The sequence below is a fragment of the Podarcis tiliguerta genome, assembly GCF_965153285.1.
Source record: "Podarcis tiliguerta genome assembly, chromosome: 14".
Lineage (NCBI taxonomy): Eukaryota > Metazoa > Chordata > Lepidosauria > Squamata > Lacertidae > Podarcis > Podarcis tiliguerta.
The window spans coordinates 43,788,720-43,814,969 of NC_139547.1; the positions used below are offsets into that span (position 1 = coordinate 43,788,720).

Consider the following 26,250-nt stretch of genomic DNA (forward strand, 5'->3'; position numbering starts at 1 on the left):
TGTGGGTAAAAGCCTCAGCGCCTAGGGCTTGCCGATCGAAAGGTCAGCGGTTCGAATCAACCGCGGCGGGGTGCGCTCCCGTTGTTCGGTCCCAGCGCCTGCCAACCTAGCAGTTCGAAAGCACTCTCGGGTGCAAGTAGATAAATAGGGACCGCTTACTAGCGGGAAGGTAAACAGCGTTTCCGTGTGCGGCTCTGGCTCGCCAGAGCAGCAATGTCACGCTGGCCACGTGACCCGGAAGTGTCTTCGGACAGCGCTGGCCCTTGGCCTCTTTGAGTGAGATGGGCGCACAACCCTAGAGTCTGTCAAGCCTGGCCCGTACGGGCAGGGGTACCTACCTTATACACATACAACAACAGGTGAGGCCTTGGTAGTGCTACCACCAGGGCTGCACGTGACAGGGCCTTTTAGGGGACCTTAAGGATGGGTTAATCTGCCAATTTTGTTCGCTCCCATTTTGACGGTTTTCAGTTCTTATTTCCTTGCAAGTTTACAATTTTTCAAAGTCCACATGAAAATGCAAACATTAGTGCAAATTTCTTCTCATATATTCAATTTTTGGCAAAGGAATTTCCCCTAATACAATGCACTTTTGTACATTATTTATATGCATTTTTATGGACACTTTACTCCAGTATAAGCATTTTTGTGCACATTATTTGGCTGGAGAACTGCATTGCAGAATTGAAGTGCAAACTTCAAAGGGTGGCTGTTTTAGTTTGTGTTGTTTTGGAAAGCATGGATTTGGTATGTTTGCCTTAATCTAACTTCTCCCCAACTCTTAGCCACCCCACAACAATGTTCTGCCCAGGCCTAGGTCACCAGGGGTGGTTTTTAACTGTATTGTATCCTGCCCAGAAACTGGCAGATTAGAAATATACTAACTTGAATGAATGAAATAGCACCCTGCTGGTGCAATTCAATGGACTGTTGTGTCCAGCATTCTCTTCTCACAAAAGCCAACCAGACTTCTGTGGGAAAACCCAGGGAGGGCATGAGCATCGCACTGCCATGCACTCTACATGGGGCTGCCCTTGGACCTAGTCCAGCAGCTCTAGCTGGTGCAGAATGTGGAAGCCAGACTTCTGATGGAGGCACACGGCCAACACCTTTGTTGAAACATCTACAGTGGCTATCCATTTACCCCTGAGCAAGGTTTAAGGTTTACAAATCCCTGAACGACGTAAGTACGTTAGGCACCATCTGAACCCAAATATCCCAGCACAGCCATCAAAATCCTCCGCAGGAGCATCACTGATTTTTCTTTTGAGTTGATGAGGCTCATTTGGCAACACTAACCTTTCATTTCTTTGGCCCAGTCTTGTGGAATGCTCTTCCAGTTAAGTGATACAGCAGACACCTTCCATATTCACCTTTAAATGTTTGCTGAAAACTTTTCCATACCATAATGCAGACAATAAAAATATTTTCTGTAATAGCCAGCTGATGGTCCGTAATTTCAAATCCTTATATGGTTTTTATTGTGTATATGCAATTACACACCGGATCAATAATGAAGTTGACATTCCTGACACAAGAATCCCGAAATAAAGACACAAGCTTTGGGTAAGAGTCTTCCTCATAAATTTATTGAAAATGTACCTATCACAACATTTTTGTGCTTCTTCCTTTCCATCAGGCAATGTAAACATGATACAGGAACTCAAGCCTCTTATCCTTTGCAACAAAGCTCAGCAAAATCTTTAACAAGTTCTGAGTACTTGTCCGTAACCATCAAGTACCCTCCAGCAATTCTTGCTGTGGAATATGCCCCAAAGAAGATCAAACCCAGAAGGAGAATATCTCAAAAGTGAAGCGCTGGTGGCAGCTGGAAGGTGATTTCAGGATTTTTAGGTTACTAAATCAGGAAACAAGTGAAATCTCCAAAGAGAGTGGACATGGCAAATTAAGGTGTGTAATGAAAACCTGAGAAGAATGAACATTGTAGGGGACTTACTAATAGGTCTTATATTTCTGAAGTGAAGTAGCAGATGTTATTAGAAATTGCTTTCATCTCTTGCGTGGCTTGGTACAAAGGCGACAAAGTTAATTAACTAATGATTAACAGTCTGCTACTTAATTGAAAGTCTGGCTGTCACATCAAAAATGTTTTCTTAAGGTATGGAGAGCCAGAGGCCCAATAGTTACATGCAGTAGATGCAGTCAGGAGTCTACAACTTTGCGGGATCACATGACCGAGTGCTCCTCTATCCAAAACAAAAAAATTACTCTGCATGTAGAAATCTAGATGCTAGGACCTAGTTCTAGCCTTCTCCCTGATATCTAGTTTTCTATATGTAGGTTTTTAAAAAATAAATAAATGCATGAACATTAAAGCATGTAGTTTGAAGTCTAGATGGAGATTCACCATCAAATCTGCTGCGTTTCAGAATTAGGCTAGAGGTTTCTGGGAACTTCACTGGGAATGGAGATGTCACTAATGATAATAAAGTAGGCAGAAAAAGTGATGCTATCATGGAAGAAAGCACAAAACCATTATTTGCATAGACAAACAAGCAAGGACTGTATTGCAGAGTGAGGTCAGAAAAGTTGTTGCAACCCAATCCTATCTATGATTAAAGGTAAAGGTAAAGGTACCCCTGACCGTTAGGTCCAGTTGCGGACGACTCTGGGGTTGCGCGCTCATCTCGCTCTATAGGCCAAGGGAGCCAGCATTCGTCTGCAGACAGCTTCCGGGTCATGTGGCCAGCATGACTAAGCCGCTTCTGGTGAACCAAAGCAGCACACAGAAATGCTGTTTACCTTCCCACCAGAGTGGTACCTATTTATCTACTTGCACTTTGATGTGCTTTCGAACTGCTAGGTGGGCAGGAGCTGGGACCGAACAACAGGAGCTCACCCCGTCGCGGGGATTCAAACTGCCAACCTTCTGATCGGCAAGCCTTAGGCTCTGTGGTTTAGACCTCAGCGCCACCAGCATCTATGCTTACTGGGAAGTAAATCCCTCCAAGTTCATAAAATTGCAATCTTGGAGATATTAAGATAATTTTTGGTTGCTTCTGAAATAGCCATCCCTTCTTCACTTACTTTTTCATGGGGAGTTCACTCAAAGCTGTTGCCACATTGCTACATTCTGTGGCTTCTATGTTGTATTTACTGTTTTCGATATATATATCACTAATAAAACCCTGTCCAAGTGTGCACAAGCAATGCATTTTAAGGACAAATGGAAGTTGTGCAGGCTCTGCCTGTTTTATTACATCCTGTTCAGCACAACTGGTGGATTAGTAATGAACTGTACCCGAATCTCTCCTCATTTAGCCAGGTGTGTTCTGTGGAGGATGGCAGTGGTAGCTAACATAGCAAAGTGATCCCATTGATATTAAAGTGCTATTATGCTATAAAATCACACACAAAACAGGAGAAAACTATTAATTGAAGCTCACTCCCAGAGAAGCTGATTAAACGGGAAATTCATTACTAATTCCTGTTCACTGAACATGAAGCAGTAAGATGGGCTAAACCTGCGAGGAGCTTTTAATTAACACTGCTTTTGCTGAAAAGGGACTCACTTTTGAGTAAACATTAGATGGCTCTTGACTATGGAGAAGGACATTGCTATACAATAATAGTGCTTATGAATTGCTATACTGGATCTCCTTTTAATTTCACTTCCAGCTAATTGCAGAAAAGCAACTGAAATGCAATCTGAAAGGGCTCTAATGAGGAAGCCATGTCCGTACACTTTCATTTCCATCAGGATATGCAAAAACAGCACCTTATTTGCTACCGTTGCATTCATTTATATCAGGAGTGGGGAATCTTGGGGCTAGGGACCAAATGTGACCATCTGGATTACTTTGCCTGCTCCTCCAAATTCTCCCCATGCTGTGTGTCCACATCCACCCCCCCCCCCCCAGGATACACCTACCTCATGTTCTTCTCCACATCATTTAGTGCTTTTGCCTTGTTAGAATGTGTCCTTCAACTGTGATAATATGTGCCTTGCTTGCCTGGATGAAGAAATGTGTTTGGGGTGTGGGTGTGGGTGTATGTATATAGCTGGATTTTGTGTGGCTGAAATGTAGTCTCCTGTACAACAGGTAAGTGTCACACCTGTTGCTACTCCCACATTCACCTCTGGCTCTGCCCAGCACTGCCATGCAGACACCTAAAGGTTGCCCATGAGGAAATGGAAGCCCTTGGTCTGAAAAGGTTTCCCACCTTTGATTTATATCTACTTTATTTTGGTGTCCTTGTCATCTGTGCTGGAAAGCCAATTGAGGAATATAAAGAGGCATTAGTTCTTTTCTGCACTGTATACCTCCAAGGATTATTAGGCGACACCTGCCATCAAAATAAAATTATTATTTTTTTGACAGCTTGGCTTTAACAGTATCCCAGTTTTAATGTAAAGGCTGAGAGTCAAGAAAGCCATCATGCTAAATTGCACTAAGACATGAAACCCCAGGATTCCATTTTTACCAGGTCCCTTTCTCAGGATAGATGAGTTATTACAATGAACAAAAACGACAACCTGGCAATAACATGTCATGAGCAGATTTTTGTTTCTCCTTCCAGTTCTTCAGTGTCTTTCCATTGTTCATTACAAACTTATTCAAACATACAGAAAGGCATATGGTACGGATCCTCTCTCACAAGGCAGCATCTCCTCAAAACGAAATGTGGAATATAATTTGCCTGATTGATCAAAACATCACATCAAAATCTCCTTACTCTTCAAAGTCATGAAAGGATTATGAACCAGGCTGAAAGCTTCTAGCTCAGTTTGCAGGGAGACTTACACAGCACTTTCAAATGTAAACACTGAGGTGGAACATTTCTGTAAGAGGACTGTTCCTCACGGACCTCTTGAATATTTGAATTGGCTCCTAAAGCACAGAACAGGATGAGATTGGAGAGAATCACCTCTCAGGGTTTTTCTTTTCAAAGAATTTTAAAAGCTTGAGAAGGGGAAAAAACAAAATCAGCAGACTGCAGGAAATTGGGAAATGTTTGCTCCATGTGGCAACAGAGCCAGGAGTCTACCAGCATCCTGGCTCCATGATTAATAGGCAACAGTGGTTGTACGATGAAGAAAGTATCACCCTTGGGTGTATTCCTAATTTACAGCTTCTTCCAAGTTCAAAGGAAGGAGGTCCCAGACTGCCTTCCTGCCCATCATCATAGAGTCAAGAACTGTGGGGATAGAAGGGCCATATTCCCCAGTTATCTGGGACATCTATTATGTCCTAGACTGGAGGATCAAATCTTGAACCAATAACAAGCATGCATTTCTAACAAAAGAGACCCAAATGCAAAAATATCTGCATTTCCTAATAGAGGGAGGCAGAGATAGAAGAGGGAAGTAAAACATGAAGCAACTGTCTATTATGCCTACCATAAAAGTGGATGTCTGCTTTATTTCTTCCAAATGAAGAGACAGGCTTCCCTGGTTGGACCAATTGTACAAAATTATCAACAGCAACTGATATTGCATCTCTGAATGTCAGTAACAGTACATTTCACCGCTCCTGCTTTGTATTTCTGTCCCAACAGAGTTAGAAAAATCGTCATATGAAAAACACAATTATCAGTTAACACCACATAAAAAAACATTTTTTTTAAATTTCCTCCCACCCCCCGTGCACCTTGCACAAAAGAAGAGTCTTTTAAAAAAGCATCTATACTGATATGCGCGCACACACACATACACACACGGAAACAGCCTTGGTTCAAGTTTCATTCCTCCATCATGGCCCAGGCCTCTTCTGCTTTCTGGTAGTACTTGTTGGCCAATCTCCCCTTCATGGCTTGCATAGCAGCTTCCGCAGCTTCAGTAAACAGCTCACCTAAGAAAAATGGAAGGAGAATCACATGAAGGATGTCTCCAGTTAAGAGATAGACGGATCTGTCAATCTAAGTCATCAATAATGTGTTTCCTGGAAGGAGCCTAGGTGGAGATCCCACCCTTACGGAGAAGCCATCGTTTGTTAACTATGCAAAACTGGTAATATGGGCTTTGGAAGGCTACGCTTGTAGGCAAACTAACACAACATTGCTGAGTAGCCAGAGACAACTGTAGCAAATTTCTGCCAACGTTCACATACATGCAATTTTGCCTAACACACACAAATACGAAAGCATTTTTGTATATTATTTCCACTGAGATGTGCATTTCTATGCAAACGTTTCCCCAGTATATGCATTTTTGTACACATTCCCTCACTGGAGATCTGCACTGCAGAATTCAGAGAAGTGTAAGTCTTGGACAATTGGATTCAAGGCAGCTTATAAAAAGAAAGACACGCACAGATGAAACACAGAAAGCTAAAAAAGAAAAAAGAAAGCCAGCACTGTACCTGATCTCTGTGGGTCCTTGTCTAGATGAAACCCTCCAGTCATCAACATCTCGGCTTCCCTTGCCAGGAGTAGATACCGGGGCTCATCTTGGGTTCCATCGTATTCCCCTCCTTCGTCGTAATCTGTCATGTTCAATGCCGAATTGTACCAATGTATGGCTTCCTTCCAGTCCCGGCATCTGAGTAATTAAACAACAAATCAATCATGGAAAACTCCAAGGATAATTGGGGGGGGGGGCATATACATCTGGAGCTGCTTAGAGACTTGATCTTGCATCCTGCTGAGTCTTGTTATTTGATCCACCAAACTCTGCAACAGGGGTGGGCAATCTGGCCACAGGAAAGTGCCCTAATTTCATGCAGGCTTCGGCCTATTTCATGCGGGTTAAAATGGAGATGGCACATAGAGAAAGGGCGGAAGGTGGCAATAAGAGAGAGGGAAAATAAGTGGTGGCCAAAAGGAGAAAGACGTGGCAGAATGAGTGAGAAAAGAATGGTGGCATACATTAAAAGCACTATGTTACCACTTTAAACTGTCATGGCTTCCCCCAGAGACTGATGGGAGTTGTAGCTTGTTAAGGGTGCTGAGAGTTGTTAGGAGACCACTATTCCCTTTATAAAGCTACAATTCCTAAAGTGATTTAAGAATCAACACACACACACACACCTGCCACTTGTCAGAGACCCTTAACAAAATAGTACCTGTCAGGAGGAAGGTTCATGCCTGTATCAAATGCTCTAGCAACAAGAATCATGGAAGGACGGTCTCCTGCTTCTGATGCTCTGCATAAATAATCAAACCCTTTGCTTCTATTTTCCTTGATATCCTGCAAAACCAAAAAGAAGATAACCATCAATTATCATAGTTGCCATATCTGCTCGTAGAAAAAGCTGAACTATTGTCAAAAGATTTTTGTATAGGATCTTAATCTACTGGAACATTGTGTAAGGTAAAGGTAAAGGTACGCCTGACCATTAGGTCCAAGTCGTGGCCGACTCTGGGGTTGCGGCGCTCATCTCGCTTTATTGGCCAAGGGAGCCAGCGTACAGCTTCCGGGTCATGTGGCCAGCATGACTAAGCTGCTTCTGGTGAACCAGAGCAGCGCACAGAAATGCCGTTTACCTTCCCGCCGGAGCAGTACCTATTTATCTACTTGCATGTTGACGAGCTTTTGAACTGCTAGGTTGGCAGGAGCAGGGACCGAGCAATGGGAGCTCACCCCGTTGCGGGGATTCGAACCGCCAACCTTCTGATCGGCAAGTCCTAGGCTCTGTGGTTTAACCCAAAGTGCCACCTGCATCCCTTGGAACATTGTGTATTATCATCTTAATTAAAGATATAGAATGGATGGGTGGTGGAGGGACAGAGTGGGCAACCGTCCCTGGAGTGGTAGGAACGTGCAGAGGACTCAGGGAAAAGCTCAACCAGTTTCTTACTCTTAGCTCCTCCCCACAAGCCCTCTTCCCAGCTCAACCCCCACCCCACCTCACCAAATGTCCTCTGTGCATACCACAGATAAATAAGAGCTGGAGAGGGTCTGTCTTACTGTACTGCAGCTGGGTATTAGGTTGCCAGGAAGAGACGCTGCATTTGTGGAATGCTGAATGTGACAGCTAAGGAGAGGAAGGATGTTGGCATCATTCCCATTTGAGGGGACAGGAAGCATTCCACACAAAATGCAGAGCAACCTGCCTCCCAGGCAGCAAATCAGGGCTCAGCAACAGTAAAGATACATGGGCAGCCGCTCTGTCAAGGTCAGGCTCTGGAACAACATCCAGAGCCCAGCTCAACAGAATGAGCACAAGGGTCCCCTCAACAATATTTTGAAATAAATGCAGTACGATACATTAGCATCTAAAGAGCCCCTCCCTTCTTTAGATTCTCTAAAATTACCCAAATGTACCACAGACGGTCATTTACCCTCGCTAGATTCAACGCGCTGCCATCTGCCTCATTACAGGGCAGATTCGAGGGTAAACCATACGTGGAATGAGTCTGCCCCTGTGGCTTGATGGAGGTACAAACTGTCTCTCATGTCTTGTTACGCTGCTGTTTCTATGGGGATATACGCTCGGTATTTATAACTCCTGTTATACAAAAATCTCTAAATGGCTCCAAACTTCAATGTCTAAAATTCCTGGTAGAGGACAAGGATCTAGAGATCATGCTAAGGGTGGCCAAATTCTGTGTGACTGCCATAAAACTTAGGGAACAAGCTGTACTACCAAAATGATTAAGGTTTTAAATGATAATTTTAGGTTATATTTTAGCGATCAAGATTTAATATACATTTTTAACTGCCACTAGATCTGAATTGTCTCTGTTATAGCCAATTGCAATTCAATGTATTCCTGTTGTGTTTTATGATTTTCCTGATATTGTAAGTGAGCCGGAACTGGTCTGTGACCGTAATAATAAAATTCATTCATTCACTCAAATGTACCACAGTTCGTGTGTTGGTCTCATTAACACTTCACATGTTAAGGTGTACAGACAAATGTGATTCACAAGAGTCGGAAGCATCCCCAAAGGTTCAATCCCCTGCTGATGCAGAAAAGCCGCTGCTACAATATCCAACATCCCTGACTTGTTTCTGTGTTCATGCTGAAACACGAATCCAGAGGTGCGGGAATGGTCAAGCAGAAGCCCTGTTTCCTCGCCAGGTTTTGGCAACTTTAAGCACTGCCTCGCTTACCTCTAGTGTGACTTCAGAGAGAATGTGATGGGGAAGCTGGGAGTACATGAGCCCTAAGCCAACAATGGCTTCCAGCTCTCCACAGTCAGCTGCATGCTCCAGGTGAAAAATGGCCGATTCCTCATCCCACTCCTGGTCTTTCTCACAGAAGCGGCCCGCTTCGTGATAACGAACCATGGCCAAGTGCACCTGCGAGACAGAGAGACATCAAGAGAACGGAAGAAATCAGAAAGGAAGGTGACCCAATGAAGAATAACCCGATGGCCTGCTCAGTTCCGCAAAACCTTTTCAAGGAATCGTTTTATGATTATGTATGTTATGTCTGCTCTTACATGGAACTGATAGTGGTCTCCCATCTAGGGGGCTGAGCACATCCACACCGTGTTTAGTGTTAGCAATGCCGCCACACCAGAAGCACCTAGAACACTCACTGGGTATTGTTCCGTGAAACCCTGAAGCAATTTCTTAACCTTAAAAGCCAGCAAGGTAAATTCCTGGAAGTGGATTCACAGGACTATCTTAATACTGCCTGGGATCATTATTTCCCCCCTCCCTCCTATTCAAGCTGGAGAAAGAGTGATGTGTGGAGCGGGCTCCAATTGCATGCTCTATCTCACCTAACTCCACCATGTGTTTAGCTTGTCTCAAGAGGAACACACATGCTAACCAGAGGAAGGAACAGCACATTTTGAATGCTTTCAAAGTTACTTCTGCACTGCAACTGAGGCTGTACGGACAGACACAGCTTCGTTGTTGGTGCCCTGCACAGATCCTCTTGCTCCCCTGGAATGCAATCCTTAAAAGGCAGGAATATGGATGAACAGCTGCCCATGGGTGCCGGGTGCCGATCCTGAACCTCCTCAAAGATACTATGAAGCACTCCCCAGGGGAAAAATTAATCTCCTAGCCATTTGCTGCCCCTGAGGAAATATCAGCAGCTCATCCCTGAGTATTAAGGCCAAACTAAACTTTTTTTGTTTTGCTTTACTAATTTTTAGTCTCACTGAGCAGCTTGGAAGACTGCGGCTCTAAGAGGGAGGTGTTTAACTCCTTTCTCTGATGCCTTTCTCTAATCTAAATTGTCCTATCCCTGGCAACGCTAACAACTCCATAGTCACCCAGCAAGTTTAAACGCATTGTCAATGGAAAATTAAGTATTAACTGATGCACAGATGACAGGTTTATTCCTTTTTCTGGCCCTAGAACCAGGTTGGTCCTCTTTATTTAAGGAGACAAGCAATTTATGTGAAATCCCTTGTTCTTTCTGCAGAGTGAGCCATCGGGCTCAGGTGATACTTGGTGCCTGCCAGATGCAAGAGACTGTGTGGTGATCAAACCTTCCCAAGGATGGACTTCCCAATTTTCTTCTCAAGCTCCAAGGCATTGAGTCTCTGCACTTCCACCGCCACACAGGAGGGTCTGTGAATGTGAACTCTGGAAGCGTTGTAGAGATTCCATTTCTCCACACTGACCTAAAACAGGGCGAATGCATCGTGACTTGAGTTTGAAACGTAAAAAGAAAAAGAAGGAAGAAAAGGAAAAAGAGAGAGCGCGTGCTGCCTTGTCTAAACAAACAGTGCCAACGGATAGATCCCTCTTGTGCCATGAGTTTTGATCAGCAAATCTTTATAGTTGGGCTTTTTCAAAACAGAAATGTGAACAGCAGCAAAGGGGTGAAAACAACATCAACACCCAACTCTCTGCCCACAACCAGAATTTCAGGCTACTTTGGAGAACAGGCAGGTCACATCCACAAACTCCTGGTTTAATGCTGCACTACACAATCAGAGGCCTGGAAAGTGTCCTTAGAAGCTTTCGCCACCGGTACCCCAGACATCTTTGTGGTCTTTCTTCTTTCTGAATTCATAACCCACACTTGCATAAAAGCGTTGCAAGGTTATGTACAAGGATAGTATCAACAAAAGAGCCATTAAGAATCTTTTTTTAAAATAAAATAAATAATCATCTCTATTTTTATTGTTGTTGTTTGGATTTGTCTACTGCCCTCCATCCATAGATTTCAGGGCGGTTCACAGCATTAAAAATATACTGATTGGTTGAAAGAAAAAATGTTGTAAATGCCTGTCTGTGCACAAAAAAGTTTCCAAAAGATGTCTAAAGGATGGGAGGGATGGTTCCTGCCAAGCTTCACTAGCAGGGAGTTCAAGAATGCAGGGTTTGCCTCATTAAAGGCTCGGTCCCTAGTGAAAACCGACTAAAACACAGGTGGGTCAGGAATAAAAAAGGTAAAGGGACCCCTGACCATTAGGTCCAGTCGTGACCGACTCTGGGGTTGTGGCGCTCATATCGCTTTATTGGCCAAGGGAGCCGGTGTACAGCTTCCGGGTCATGTGGCCAGCATGACTAAGCCGCTTCTGGCGAACCAGAGCAGCACACGGAAATGCCGTTTACCTTCCCGCTGGAGCAGTACCTATTTATCTACTTGCACTGGTGTGCTTTCGAACTACTAGGTTGGCAGGAGCAGGGACCGAGCAATGGGAGCTCACCCCGTCGTGGGGATTCGAACCGCTGACCTTCTGATTGGCAAGTCCTAGGCTCTGTGGTTTAACCCACAGTGCCACCCACGTCCTGGGTCAGGAATAGTGAGAAATAAATAATAATAATTGGAATAAATAATAGCCGTAAAACCACTGCAGCCTGAAAGGCAAGGAACCATTTCCAGGAAGAGATCCCAAGCGCCATCTAGACCAATACCCTGCAATGCAGGAAATGCATTATGTAGAAATTTGAGAGGCCACACCAAGGCACATGCTTAAGCCCTCTGATCAGCCTTCCCCAAACGTTCCCACCCTCGGGATGTTTTGGAATACAACCGCCACCATCGAAGGCCATGCTGCCTAGGGCTGGTGGAAATTGCAGTCAAAAGCACCTGAAGGGAACCAGGTTGAGGAAAGCAGGAACAGGACAGTAACAATTGAAACAATCTCTCTTGAAATGCTGCAGATAAGCAGGCACAGGGAGGCTAGATAACAGCATGCTGTTCTCTTTAAGTCTCAGACGGTGGCTTGGCAATAACACGGTAATTTCAATGTGTCCATCTGTCCCCATCAGTACAGATGCCTGGAAACTTCCGCCAATGAATTGCAAATGCCTATTTTCAGCCATTTTAAGTTGTTCATAATTCCTTTGGCAGTTAAAACCAAATGAATCTGTATTTTAATTAAGACTTCTCTTTTGCTAGCATCCTCTAGCTGCTTCTTACAGCTAGAAACAATACCTTTGTTTCAGAGAAATTTGCAGCTAACGAGAACTCTTCAGCTAGGCTTGCCATACGTCAGGAAAATTCCTGACACGTCCTTGCTAGGGGGTGTATAAATGATGTCATGGGAGAATTTCGCCAAATCAGCAAAATGTCAGGGAAAACCCAGATGTATGACAACGTGATGGAAAAAAGCAGCAGAAACAGTTCCAGAAGCTTAAAATTACTATTTTGGGGGGAGGTTTCCCCCAAAAAGCTAAACAACTTTGCGGGTGTCAGGAAATGTACTTTTTGAAATATGGCAACCCTAAGATTCAACTAGCTTATCTTTCTTTTAGTTTAGAATGAGCTGGTAGGTTTTTTAAAAAATTGCTGTTGAAAATCATGAATAAGGATGGATGAATGAACGCATCAAAAGAGGTTTCATTTGAATTAACAATAATAATAGAAGGAAGTATGGAATAAAAAGAGCAGCAGTAATGAGAGATTTTTGCGTACTCCAAGATCTGGAGCCTTTTGTAGAGAAACATTCAAAAAGTGTGGACAGAGCAGCAACAGCAGAACAGAATGAAAACAAAACCAAACAGCGGGGAAAAGGTAAAGCAAATAACAGAATGTAACTGAAATATTCATGCAGAATCACCAGTTTGCTCTGGAGACTGGTTTTAGTAGTCACAGAGGATTTATTTACAACAGCATTTCTCTAATTAGGGAGGAAAAAGAATTAAAAAGTCAGGGTGAAATATTACTTCAAGGAAAGCTAAGTGTATTAATATGCACATGATATTTAAGGACCAAACCACAGCAATCAGCTATCGCCCGAAGACATTTTCTGCTTTACTTACCCGTGCAGAGCTGCCCAAACTGTCTTCGTCAGGTTCATGTCTCCGGTTGCAATTGGAATGCCCCTACATTGATGTTAAAAGAAAAGAAAGGTGCAGAATATAACTCACATTTGGCTAAGAACTTTTGCAGCATTAGGAAACAATCCCCTTTCCCAAGGTTTTGGAGTGATGCATTCATTTCAATATGAGTAAAGTTAAATATTTCAAATAGTGGAGCAGAAAATGAGTAAAAACGATGTTAATTCTTATCAGTGCTTTTTTTCAGGGGTTACTCAAGGGTACAAAGTACTGGCACCTCTTTTTTGTTGTTGTTAAAAAGTGGGGAACTTACTGTAACAACTTCATGGTGCCGACCTATTTTTCTAGGGGGGGGGAAGCACTGGTTCTTGCAACAATAGCTGGAAGAGACATGAAGTGTGTCCCTTCCTACCTCACCTGGGGTGACTAGCAGTTGCCCATAGGTGAGCAGAGAAGTCTGCCCCCTCATTTTTGCCATACTCCTCCTGTCCTCTTATGTTAAGGTCAGGAAAAAGAGAGATGGATAGAGGAAACAGGCACCTGTCACAACATGGCGTTTCTTTCATGTGGGCTGCAATCACACTATGCATTTAAACACACTTGACTCCCCACAAAGAATCCTGGGAACTTCAGTTTAGCTTTTCCAGACCTACAAGTCACAGTGCCCTTAAACTACAGCTTGATACCCTCCCAGTTGCCTGCTGTGAGCTTCTGCTCACAATTCAAATTCACAGAATGAAAAACAAGCGGCAAATTATATATGGGTTACATAATACAAAAATGAGGGGGCAAGGGGAAGGCTTATTCACTCTGGAGGGAAAAGGCGTTACTTTTTCTCGGTGATCCATGTCTTCTTGTTCACTCCTCTTTTCGCTGGGGTATCCACTGTCACCACCATTTTCAGAGTCCTACGGAGAAAAAACAGGATACAATGCCAGTACTTTCTCTGAACTCTCAATGTGCAAAGGCAGAACAAATACTCCTGCTTTATAAATTCAGCTACAGTGGTACCTCAGGTTACATACGCTTCAGGTTACATACGCTTCAGGTTACAGACTCTGCTAACCCAGAAATAGTGCTTCAGGTTAAGAACTTTGCTTCAGGATGAGAACAGAAATTGTGCTCCGGCGGCAGCAGGAGGCCCCATTAGCTAAAGTGGTGCTTCAGGTTAAGAACAGTTTCAGGTTAAGTACGGACCTCCAGAACAAATTAAGTACTTTACCCGAGGTACGACTGTATTTCCTTCCAGGACAGTAATATAGCAGCTTTGCACCTTGTTTTCGCAACACAACAAACTAGACATGAAAAGATTATTCCTAACTAGCTCACGGAACTAGTGGCACAATGATGGAAAATCAAGATGACTGGGAGTTTGTGTGTGTGTGTGTGTGTGTGTGTGTGTGTGTGTAGAAGCAGCAGCAGGTAATAAAGATCCCTGCTTGTATAGATTGCTAAGTCTATACTGAAATGAATGCCCACCAGAGATACGATGTCTGCTCTAGAGCAAGGATGCAAGATGGCATTATTTTCCATTCCACACTGTATTTGTTACATGCGACAGTTTCCGTTCCACCACAGGTCAGCCTCGCTGTTTGTTGTGGCAAAATAACTTTCATAATTTATGTAATTATGTTACACTACCCCGTTCATTTCAGTGCAAAGGAAACCCAATGCAAGGGAGGCATAATCAATTAATATCATTTGCTGGCTGAAAGCAACGGCGGCAGCAAATACCGATCATATTCACCGTATTGATTTCCATTCTGGACACGAGCTAAATATGCGAACATTAGCAATTTCCGCTTTCCCCCCCCTACTTTTTCTGAAATTCTTTAACATCCTTCTCCTTTCTGACTAGGAGAGTTTTGTGGCATTTTACAATAGCATGGAACAAGAGTGAGGGTCTTACATTACATTTGTTTTTTGTTTTTATTATGTTTTGAAACTGAAATCAGCCACAGAAAACTAAAATAAATACTTTTAAAAGCCTAAACACTGTATGGAGTACAGTGTCTTCGAGCTCATATTTAAATTGAAAAAGATAAAGCTTATACAGTCCCTCTGCATGGAATGTTGGGCTCAAACTGGACATGGCAACCAACACCCATGTTTAAATACATGAGAACTGATGAAATCACATTGAAAAGGGGTCACCACTGTGGGGCTTGTGAGTTCACATGTGTTCTCAGAGGTTGACCCTAGGGCATGCAGGCACCTTCCCCACTCCACCTTGCTGAATTCAGGATTATAAAGATTACCGTATTTTTTGCTCTATAAGACTCACTTTTTCCCTTCTAAAAAGGGGAAATGTGTGTGCGTCTTATGGAGCGAGTGCAGGCTGCGCAGCTATCCCAGAAGCCAGAATAGCAAGAGGGATTGCTGCTTTCACTGCAAAGTGATCCCTCTTGCTGTTCTGGCTTCTGAGATTCAGAATATTTTTTTTCTTGTTTTCCTTCTCCAAAAACTAGGTGCGTCTTATAGAGCGAAAAATACGGTATATCTTGCCTCACCAGCTGCATTCTTCAGGAAGACATTTACTTTTAAAAATCAGATTCCTATCTCAATCTTTCTGTGTGGCTGGGGCAGCTCTTAAGAACACCAGAGCAGCCATGCTAGATCAGTTCAAAAGCCTATCTAAACCAGCATCCTGGTCTCATAGAGGCCCACAAGGTGTCTATGTGATGTTCCACACTTAAACACACACACACACAACTGCCACAATCACATCTACTTTGGCACTTACCCGCTGATTGTCAAGGCCATCATGAACCAAGTTGTCCACTTCATTGAATACTGGCCAGTCTAGGGGGCAAAATGTTACGCATTAACTCAATGGCAATAGTCTCGATTCACAAAATATCTCAGGGCCAGAACAACTAGACCTAAAACAGGACCAAGTTTACAACACCGAACACAAATATCAATGCTATCTGCACAAGGTAAAACAAAAAACTTACATAAATACAATTAGATAAAATACAAATTAAAAAGTAAAGTGAGAGAAAATCAGCAGCAAGGTGTCTAAAAAAAGAGATTCTTGCATTGCAGGTTTGGACTAGACGGCCCTTTGAATTCTATGATTCTATGAAATATAGAACCTTCCCTTTGTTTAAGACATACACTGGCTTCCTGGGAGCATTATAAAAGATTGTTTTACCATGTGAATACACTGAAGCTATCAACTGCTCCAAGCAGCTGTAAAATGGTTTAAAAATAAAGGAAGCACAGCTTGTAGGTATATCAGTTGTGTTTTTGCAACGCATGCATGTATCGGTTCGTAGAATATAGGGGGGAAATCCACATGCATTTGTTCCGATCCGTGCATGGTCTGGGGGTGGCCAAAATGGGCAGGCCCATCCCTATATGCCGAGTGAGCCAGAATCCTCCGACAACCCTATATATCACTTACGCAGATGTTCAGTTTTGTGGCTGTGGGGTGTCGCTGAAGAAGGGGAAGAGGGCAACGAGTCGAAGGCCACGTCACTCATGCTCTCATCTCCAGAGTTTTCGGACAAACGGAAAAGCAGAGGAGGCCGGCTGCCAGAGACGGTTCTGACACGGCTGCTGCCACATTTTTCTTCTGTGCCTCGCAGAACGGTCTGAGCATTTTCCTTGGCAAAACAAAACAAAACTCCACATGAAGTGCCTCAGATATCAGGTTCCCGTTTTCTCTTCACAGCATTTGAAGAGACAAACCACGATCCAGTGACACGTTCCAGGCATGGCGGGCCCGATGAAGCCTTTTCCAACTTGGTGCCCTCTGGGGATTGTGGACTACAACTCCCATCAGCCCCAGTCAGCATGGGAAATGCTGCTGTTATGCAGTCATAAAGAGCTGCCCTGTCCTCACCAGCCATTTCAAGGGAAGATGTAGACAATGAAGGAAAACATCTGAAACAGACCCAGGGCCCAAACTAGACTCGATGCATCACATCCACACAATGTACTTAAAACACATGGCCTCCCCCCAAAAAATAATAATCCTGGGAACTGTAGTTCCTTTCCCACGGAGCTAGGATTCCCAGCACCACAGTGTTTGGGATTATTTTGGGAAAGCCACATACGATGTGGATGTGTCCTTATTTATGCAATTAGAAATTGTGAGAATGGGTTAGAAAATAGCAAATACAGTGGTACCCCGCAAGACGAATGCCTCGCAAGACGGAAAACCCGCTAGACGAAAGGGTTTTCCATTTTTCGATGCGCTTCGCAGGACGAATTTCCCTATGGGCTTGCTTCGCAAGACGAAAATGTCTTGCGAGTCTTGAGATTTTTTTCCGCTCCCCACCCCCTTTTTCTAAGCTGCTAAACCGCTAATAGCTTTTTAGCAGCTAATCCGCTAATCCCTTAAGCCTTTAATAGCCACTAAACCGCTAATAGCGCTAATCCGCTAAGAGGGTTGCTTCGCAAGACGAAAAAACCGCTAGACGAAGAGACTCGCGGAACGAATTAATTTCGTCTTGCGAGGCACCACTGTAGCAAGTTCTGTGCCTGGAGTAAGAGGAATTTTACCCCTTAAGGACAACGGGGTAAAATTGTCCCAATCTCAATTGGGTGCTATATGCTTTGGGAAGAAAGACTGCACTGGTGGAAATGAGAGCTTTCCTTCCAATGCGAACAGCAGAGCCAGGACCATGGCAGAGGCGGGGGGGGGGGGGCAACAAAACGGCTTCTTGAATAACCAGAGGCATCATTTTAATTTATACGCTCCATTTCCAGCTCAAATGGAACAGCCGTGATTAGATGCTGCTTAGTTGTCTAGATCTAGAAGCAGACCTAGATATGATAGCAAAATGGGTCACAGTTTAGTGGTACAAGAGGGAGCACTTACAAGCAATTTATTGCTTCGAAATAAGGCATCTTTCTCTTTGGTGGAGAGGTCAAAAGGTGTCAGTCCCATGCTTTTGCAAATCTTGTTGCAGGAATGAGAATGAAAGAACAAGGCCATCCCTCGCACACCTGAGGGTACGAAAAGAAGAATTTCAGCACGCAAAGTTCTAAATCCTCCCCCTGAAATTGTGCAGAAACAGGCATCTCTCACTGTTGTCAAAACACTTTGGGACCTCAAAATGTTGCACATTAATAATGGCATGTTTAAACAGGGTTATGGTATTTTATTTAAGGGAAATATGCCACAAGGAACCACATTATTAGGGCTCCTTGACCAATGGCTGCAACGTAAGGGGCAGTTTGCCTTGGCATTGGCCCCAAAGCCCACCAGCACTTCGGGGTTGGACTAGATGACCCTCAGGGTCCCTTCTAAATCTTCAATTCCATGATTCTATGAATCGCTTCACTAGCGAACTACCAAGGCTACAAAAACGACAGGCCAGGTTTTACCTAGGTTGCCATCGCCAAAGTCTGTGCCACTCTCTGTGTGGATCTGAGGGTCTGTGTAAAGATCTCCGACTCCTTGGATGTCAACGACAATCAGCTGGTGTCCCGAGCGTTCAAACGTGAAATGGCTAAAAGCCTGCAGGAAATTGTAAGCTTAGCAACATAGGAAGCTGCCTTATATCTAGTCAGGCCAACTGGTCCATTTAGTTCAGCATTGTCTACCCCAGCCGTTCTCAAAGTTCCCACTTCCACACATGCACCCCACAACCACTTGAGAATTGCGGAGGTTCTTGGCGGACCACTTACTGATTTTCTGCCTGTCTGCAGCAATTGCAATGCTCTGTGCTAGATGCCATGTGATTTGTAATTGCATTTTCATTGCTTTGTTTATTTCTCATGCATTGCATTTTACTGTGTTTCAATTTGGATTCTGCAGAACGCAAACTGAAATACAGTAAGATACAATACAGGAAACAGACGGAGCAATAGAAATGCAATTGGAAGCTAATAGGAATATTTCAAGGGATGGATGCGCTGTCTCCCGTCTTCAGCCACAAATGAACCACCTGAATGAAGCTTGTCTGTGGACCTCTGTTTGGGAACACCTAATCTATGCTGGGACGCGGGTGGCGCTGTGGGTAAAACCTCAGCGCCTAGGACTTGCCAATCGCATGGTCGGCGGTTCAAATCCCCGCGGTGGGGTGCGCTCCTGTTGTTCGGTCCCAGCGCCTGCCAACCTAGCAGTTCGAAAGCACTCCCGGGTGCAAGTAGATAAATAGGGACCGCTTACTAGCGGGAAGGTAAACGGCGTTTCCGTGTGCGGCTCTGGCTCACCAGAGCAGCGATGTCACGCTGGCCACGTGACCCGGAAGTGTCTTCGGACAGCGCTGGCCCTCGGCCTCTTGAGTGAGATGGGCGCACAACCCTAGAGTCTGTCAAGACTGGCCCGTACGGGCGGGGGTACCTTTACCTTTACCTTTAATCTATGCTGAATAGAGTGGCTCTGCAGGAATTCAGATAAGCGTCTCTCCCAGTGCTATCAAGAGATGCTGGGGACTGAACTATGCAGAGCAGGTGCTACAGCTCTTGCTCCACATAAATATGGAACTTCCACCCGGGAAGCTGTACATACAAGCCAGCAACCTACAGAGGCTCAACCACCCCAAAATTAGAGGCCACAGCACAATGGATAAACAGGCTCATCCCTTGGATTAGGAACTTTTGCACACTAATTACTTCCCACACAAAGGCTTGGCCACACAGTTTCCAACTTTTCAGAAGCTACCAAGGTACGAGTATAACATCTGCACCAGCTGCAAGACAACTTAAGGCAGAAGGCAGACTTGGAGCTCCTGCCTTCATTAAGCAGATACGAAGGTATTCCCATTTTCCTAACTAAAAAGTAACGGAACCTTGAAAGCTCGAGCCATAAAAGCTTAAGGGGTATTAGATTGGCAAGCTAGAATAACTCAGCAAAAAGGCATTATAAGGGCAGCAATGTCACAGAGCCACATGTAACAGGCATATGAAGCATCAGGGAGTGTTCATGTAAATAGTCTCCAGTTCAGAGACAGGAAGTCAAAGTAAAGCTAAAGGTAAAGGGACCCCTGACCATTAGGTCCACTTGTGGCTGACTCTGGGGTTGTGGCGTTCATCTCGCTTTATTGGCCGAGGGAGCCGGCATACAGCTTCCGGGTCATGTGGCCAGCATGACTAAGCCGCTTCTGGCGAACCAGAGCAGCGCACGGAAACGCTGTTTACCTTCCTGCCGGAGCGGTACCTATTTCTCTACTTGCACCTCATGCTTTCGAACTGCTTGGTTGGCAGGAGCAGGGACCGAGCAACGGGAGCTCACCTCGTCACAAGGATTCGAACCGCCAGCCTTCCCCTCGGCAAGCCCTAGGCTCTGTGGTTCAACCCGCAATAGCCAGAAAAGTGTGAGCGCCATCTACACTGCAGTATCAGCTTGCCAGGTCACTCAGTGTGGTGACCTCAATGGGGCCAATCCCTGTCCTTTGGTCCCTGTAAAGCCCTTATCTCAGAGGGACATTGGTCTTCGTTTTTGAGGACAGAGCATAAGCTGCTGCTCGACTTTTTCAATCACTGCCTCAAATCTTGACCCCCTGCCTGGACACTTGGGGCCAGGCGTCTGCTTCTGGACTGCCTCTGGAGACAGCCAGCTCAGGCCGAAAAGTCCCACAGCTAGCTCACTAAAACTAATCCAGTTACCAAGAAAGTCTCACCTGTGGGGTGAGGCGGATGTTGTCGTCTCGCACAAATCCTGAGTTTGAGTTGTACTTGATGTATTTGCCCTCAATGTAATGTTCCAGGTGGAACAGAGGCTTGCCAGGTCTGTTCTTCATTTCAATGATACAGGTCTGGACTATGTCCACCTGAGGAAGGAAGCAAGGGAGTTTTGAAGAAACAGTGAAGGTGCCCCTCCCCACACAATTCCCGTCAAATGGTAAATTCTGGCCATAAAAGGAGGCTATGAAGGAACACGGGCTGCAGCATACACCCCATATTTCCAAAGTATATTCAAAGCACACTCCCCCCAAAGAATTGTAGGAACTGAAGTCTGTTGTGGGTGTTGGGAACTGTAGTTCTGTGAGGGGCAAACTTACTATTATTATCATAATATTTATTTATACCTTGCCTTTCCCCCTGACGGGACTTATAGTTCCCAGGATAAACGTATGCAGGTGAATGCTGAGGATCCGTTTCCTGAAATCAGTGTAGAATTGCTGATGTGCTTTATGGCATTTGGGCAGAAGGGTGTGACAAACAGCTAAGTGCCTTCACTTGAAAACAATTCAAGCTTCTATTTAAAGAACAGAGGAAATTGCAGCCAGTTATAAATTACTCTTTCCGCCCAGTCCATCAGGAACGTTGCCCTTGTTCCACACTCCATTGTGGAAGACAAATCACAGCAAGTTCCACTGAATGCTTTTTTTGGAATTTGTGGCATTTGCCTCCTCGGTTGGGTCATAAGGAAAGGGTTAAAATAGGTGTGATGTGATTGGCCAGTGAGAATGCAAGGGGGGAATAAAAGTTAGAGTGGGAGGTTTTGAAAGTCAGTTGGGTTGAGAGTTGAGGTTTGGGTGTTGAACAAGGAAGAGGGAGGAATAGGAAGTGGGTTGGTAGAGTTGTATTGTGAGAGACTGAGAGGAATTGTTAGGTGGAGTCAGATAGATAGATGGAATAATCAGTTTGGAGTTGTTAGGAACTAAGATGAAGAAACTGTCAAGAAAAACTAACTGAAACCATAAGCTTGTTCCTGCATCTAAAAATAAACTTGATGATTTGTTTATGTTAACAACTGACTGGACTCCGTGTGTCCCCATGAGATATGGGGTGGCAGCAGCGGAAAAAGCAATCACAGTGGTGGCACAGGGTCAATAGACCGTCAAACGTCCGGGGGCCCTGTGTGTGATCGCCACAGAATTCAACTTACATTAAGCTGCCAGTGAAATGGTCATGGATTTATTCGTCGTAATTAACCGGCATTAATTCAGAAACTCAAGGAACTGTTTGCCTCCCCTGAGTGGTGGGGGTGGTGTTTTGCTCACTGACTTAGAACAAAGTACCTGCTTGGGGGGCTTGTGACGATTATACTCTTCTCCCCACAGCTTGGCCTCCATTTGGAGTCTCACGTCCTCAAAGTAGACATCCCTGTTCACGGTTTCTATGTATCTCTTGGCAACATAGTTGAAGGCACCTTTCCAGTTATGAGTGTGTAAAAAATTAGATAACTTTTTCCTGAAAGAGCAAAGACCAAGAGAGAACAAGAAATAGGAAAAAAAAATGAACTTAATGCTCTTTGAAAACATGATAGCATGTGAGCCAGGATAATTTCTGCAATATGGTGACATTATTATATTTGTTGGGTTCTCACCCCATAGCCTGTAGGGCCAGAATGCGAAATCTCAGATCTAGGGCCAAATGTGGCCTCACATCTCTCTCTCTCTCTGGCCCTGATTGTTTTCTTTTCATGGCTTTTAGGCTCAATCTCCCATCCTGCAAAATACAGCCCAATAATATTTATAAGCAGAGATACACTTACGTTCTGAAGCATTCCCGCATTGCTCCACGGCCAAAAGGCTGAAAATCAACATAAATATGATTAATCATTACTCATCCAAAGGTTATTTGTATTTGAAAAATTCTGCCTGTGCTCCCCCCCCCTACTGCTCGCCCCCAGTAACTGAAATAAAATCCTACGAGCTGCAGGCATCCTTTTGAGAATGCAGAGAACTGTCACAACAGCTAAAGCATCCATACTGGAAATACACTCTCCAAGTCCGTGTTTTCCTTACATGTGTATTCAAATATTTATATCCTGATTCCTGCCTTTCTAATGCACTCATATTACTCAGAGCAGCCATTTGCAACTGTAAAGAACAGCCCAGCCCATAATGAAAGAGCAATATAAAAATCATACGGTGTGAAAACAGGCTCATCAAGCAAAAAACCCGCCCTGAACTAGGTTACTTTACTGTATTTTAAATTTACTGGGAGGGCAAGAAAGAACTAAAGTGGGAGTTAATGGCTTCTTCTCACAGCATTCTGTAATATGTAGACAGCGCCTTTTATCTTAAGTGTGAGTTAAGCCCTAGAAGGGATACACTTATTTTTTATCGTAGCTCACAAACAGAAGCTTTATAATTGCTTTGGAGGTTGAGCTGCAGGCTAGAATTGGTGGGAAGGAAGCAGTGAGTGTCCCCCCCCCCAATCCAATTCTTCCCAGCAAGTATCCCCCTCAAGATGCTATTAATTCCCAGATGTTATTAATTCACTTTCACCCTTAACTGGGCTCTGAGATGGGAAGGTGATCTGAGAGGAAAAACGATGGGAAGGCATTTATTGCTTGAGAAAATTAGCCGGTGTGGGAAGGGTTAAGCATCCCAGTCAAAACAGGTAATGCGCAGATTCACTCCAAGCAATAAAGGTCCAGAGGGAATGTCAGGGAACTGCCATCGGAGCTGGAGGCGGAGAGAAGGCTCCAGAGGGATGCCGGAGAGGGTCCCAGTAGGGAGAGAGGCAGCCCATCCGCTGGGGAAGGAAATCAGCGTAACACCAGTGGAGAAGGTGGGCAGATGGGGGAATCGGAGAGGTGGCTCCAGGACTCCTCGCCGGAGACCAGCGGAGAGAGTACGGGTACTCCGCTGCCCACACCCTCTCTGTGCAGAAAACTTCTGCGCAGGGAGAGTAGGAGGAGACTGGGTGTCAAACAGCTTTTATGCTGGAAAAGGTTCAAGAAACGCCCACTGACGGATTCTGCCAGCGACTGAGGCAGCCACGAAACTTGAGGCTGTCCAGACAGAAAGGGTTCAACCAGGTAACCTAGCCAGGAGTGGCGGCAACTTACGCACGAGCAACCCCTAGAACCATTACAGGGAATTTGCAGGCCAAGTACTGAGACTCGGAAATAGACTCGGCAGGTGAGAGACAGGAGACTACTGCCCTCCCCAGCCAAAAAGGGGCAAACCCCCTGTTGCATATAAATGTGTGTATCAATTCCCAGAGTTTTCTGTGGAAAAGTATTTTCAGAATGGAACAGTCTGAAGCAGCAACAATCTCAGTACAAACTCCCGTTTGTTTATTTATTTATTGGATTTATTCCACACTTTTCCTCCAAGGAGCTCAAAGCGGTCAACACATTTCTCTTCCTTCCCATGTTATCCTCACAACCCTGTGAGGTAGGTTAAGCTAAGAGATAGTGACTGGCCCAAGCTCCAAATGGCCAAGAGGGAATTTGAACCTGGGTCTCCCTGATCCTAGTCCAACACTCTAACCATTACACAACACTGTGGAGGTTGTTAAATGGCTAGAAAAGGAGTAGGGGAGACTCAGGCATGTGTCTTCACTCAGCCATAATGCTCACCAGGTAACCTTGGGCCAATCGCTAACTCTTCGCCCAATCTAACCTTGCAGGGCTGTTTTGAGGATAAAGCAGGGGGGCTAATATGTATCCTGGAGGAAGAGCGGGACTTTTAAAATGCCATAAATAAATAAACTCGCTGACAATCCCCCGCCGTCGTGGGGCTGCCTCCATTAAGGCAGGTGGGACCGGAAGCCAAGAATTTGCGAAGTTCTCACCTGTGAAGCCATTTTGATCAGAACCTCATCCTCGACCCACTCTCCAGTAACAGCATTGTATCTGCCAAATAAGAAACAACATGAGTCTGATAGTTAAAAATCACCAAGGAAGAAAAAGAAACTATTATTTGTTTTAACCACACTGCCAGGCTTTAAATGGAGAGGGTCTGCTTTTCGTTTTTGAATTTCCCACAGTGCCCTAGTGTGATGCTACATTAGGGGCATTGTGGGAAATTAATAATAATAATAATAATTTTTTATTTATACCCCGCCCTTCCCGATTCAAAAACTGGGCTCAGGGTGGCTAACAACAAATTTAAAACACTTTAAAACACTTAATTATAAAAGCAGCATAAAATAGGGTATAAAAACATGAATAACAATAAAATTCAAAAATCAAAAATCAATTTGATAATCTCCAGGGCTAGCTGGCTGAATTGGTCCTACTTGGGCCAGCGAGGAGGTCAGTATAGAATTAGCTGTGGGGTCTCAGAGTGTGTGATCTTCATAAAAGGGGAGGGGGAGGGAAGAGAAGGGAAATAAAAGGTCAGGCTGAATTCAAATTAAAGGCCAGGCGGAATAGCTCTGTCTTACAGGCCTGACGGAAGGAGGTTAAATCCTGAAGGGCCCTAGTCTCAGGGGACTGAGCATTCCACCAGGTCGGAGCCATCACTGAAAAGGCCCTGGCCCTGGTGGAGGATAGTCTGACTTCCTTAGGACCCAGGACCTCTAAACTATGGTTATTCATGGATCTTAAGGTCCTCTGCGGGGCATACCAGGAGAGGCGGTCCCATAGATACGAGGGCCCTCAGCCACAAAAGGCTTTAAAGGTCAAGACCAGCACCTTGAACCTGACCCTATACTCCACTGGGAGCCAGTACAACTGGTAAAGCACTGGGTGAATCTGCTCCCATGGCAGGGACCCCGTGAGGAGCCTCGCTGCAGCATTCTGCACCTGCTGGAGTTTGTGGGACAGTTTCAAGGGCAGCCCCACGTAGAGCGAATTACAGTAGTCAACAAAAATTAAGAACACAAGAAGAGCCCTCATGGGTCAGATTGATGGCTGACAGAATCCGGTATCCAACTTTCTACAGTGTCCAACCAGACACTTCTTGGGAAACCCACAGAGAGTGGAAGAGAAATGTCCCTGCTCTTGTCTCACGTCTCCCAAAAAAAGCTGACTGGAAGGTCTGGGAGAGAGAAAAAATGCTAAAGACATGAGTCAGTCGTGGGTTAGCCTAGAGGCTGGAGTCCTAGCAATTCCCTGAGAATGCTGTCTGCTGGCGGCTGGCCTGCTAGTGTGAATAAGCAAGAGCAGTACAGAAACAAAGAGGGGCAAATGAAAATGGGATTAAGTATACAAGGGGCAAATAATTCAGACATGCCCTTAGGTACAGTCACACGCCACTGTTTTAAGGGCAGGAGCAGCAATTTTTCCTTGGCAGGCTGCCTAGCAAAACTGCTATTTCACTTTCTACCAAGTCATTTGGCCTATTGGGATATTATCTGTGTACGCCACCCAAGGAAGTTATGCGTGTTTACATATTAATATGTACATATATACTTTGGAAGATAACCTTCTGGAGGTAGGGGTCAAAGTAGAAGTAATAACGAATCGTTCGCTGTTTGTTTGTTTATTTCGATAAACTTACGCTATATTTCAAGACAAAAAACAAGCCCTTTCAAGGAGCCTCACAGAAACAGCATTAAGC

General features: G+C 44.6%; 1 protein-coding gene across 9 annotated transcripts in view; it reads right to left on the reverse strand.

Moving 5' to 3' along the window:
- Positions 1-1,567: 1,567 nt before the first annotated feature.
- Positions 1,568-26,250, reverse strand: part of EEF2K (eukaryotic elongation factor 2 kinase) — a 46,413-nt gene continuing 21,730 nt past the window's right edge. For 7 of the 9 annotated variants that reach the window (XM_083413498.1, XM_083413497.1, XM_083413495.1 and 4 more), the window contains 15 exons: positions 24,539-24,599; positions 22,503-22,540; positions 22,027-22,198; positions 20,683-20,832; positions 18,443-18,575; positions 17,934-18,061; positions 16,512-16,713; positions 15,846-15,904; positions 13,933-14,010; positions 13,085-13,147; positions 10,357-10,491; positions 9,020-9,208; positions 7,026-7,150; positions 6,324-6,502; positions 1,568-5,813 (listed from right to left, as the gene is read on the reverse strand). In XM_083413498.1, coding sequence (XP_083269624.1) covers positions 5,704-5,813; positions 6,324-6,502; positions 7,026-7,150; positions 9,020-9,208; positions 10,357-10,491; positions 13,085-13,147; positions 13,933-14,010; positions 15,846-15,904; positions 16,512-16,713; positions 17,934-18,061; positions 18,443-18,575; positions 20,683-20,832; positions 22,027-22,198; positions 22,503-22,540; positions 24,539-24,599 — 1,822 coding nt within the window. In that variant the 3' untranslated portion in view covers positions 1,568-5,703. The remainder of the gene's footprint in view (positions 5,814-6,323; positions 6,503-7,025; positions 7,151-9,019; positions 9,209-10,356; positions 10,492-13,084; positions 13,148-13,932; positions 14,011-15,845; positions 15,905-16,511; positions 16,714-17,933; positions 18,062-18,442; positions 18,576-20,682; positions 20,833-22,026; positions 22,199-22,502; positions 22,541-24,538; positions 24,600-26,250) is intronic. The other 2 variants (XM_083413503.1, XM_083413502.1) reach the window with 1 other exon arrangement.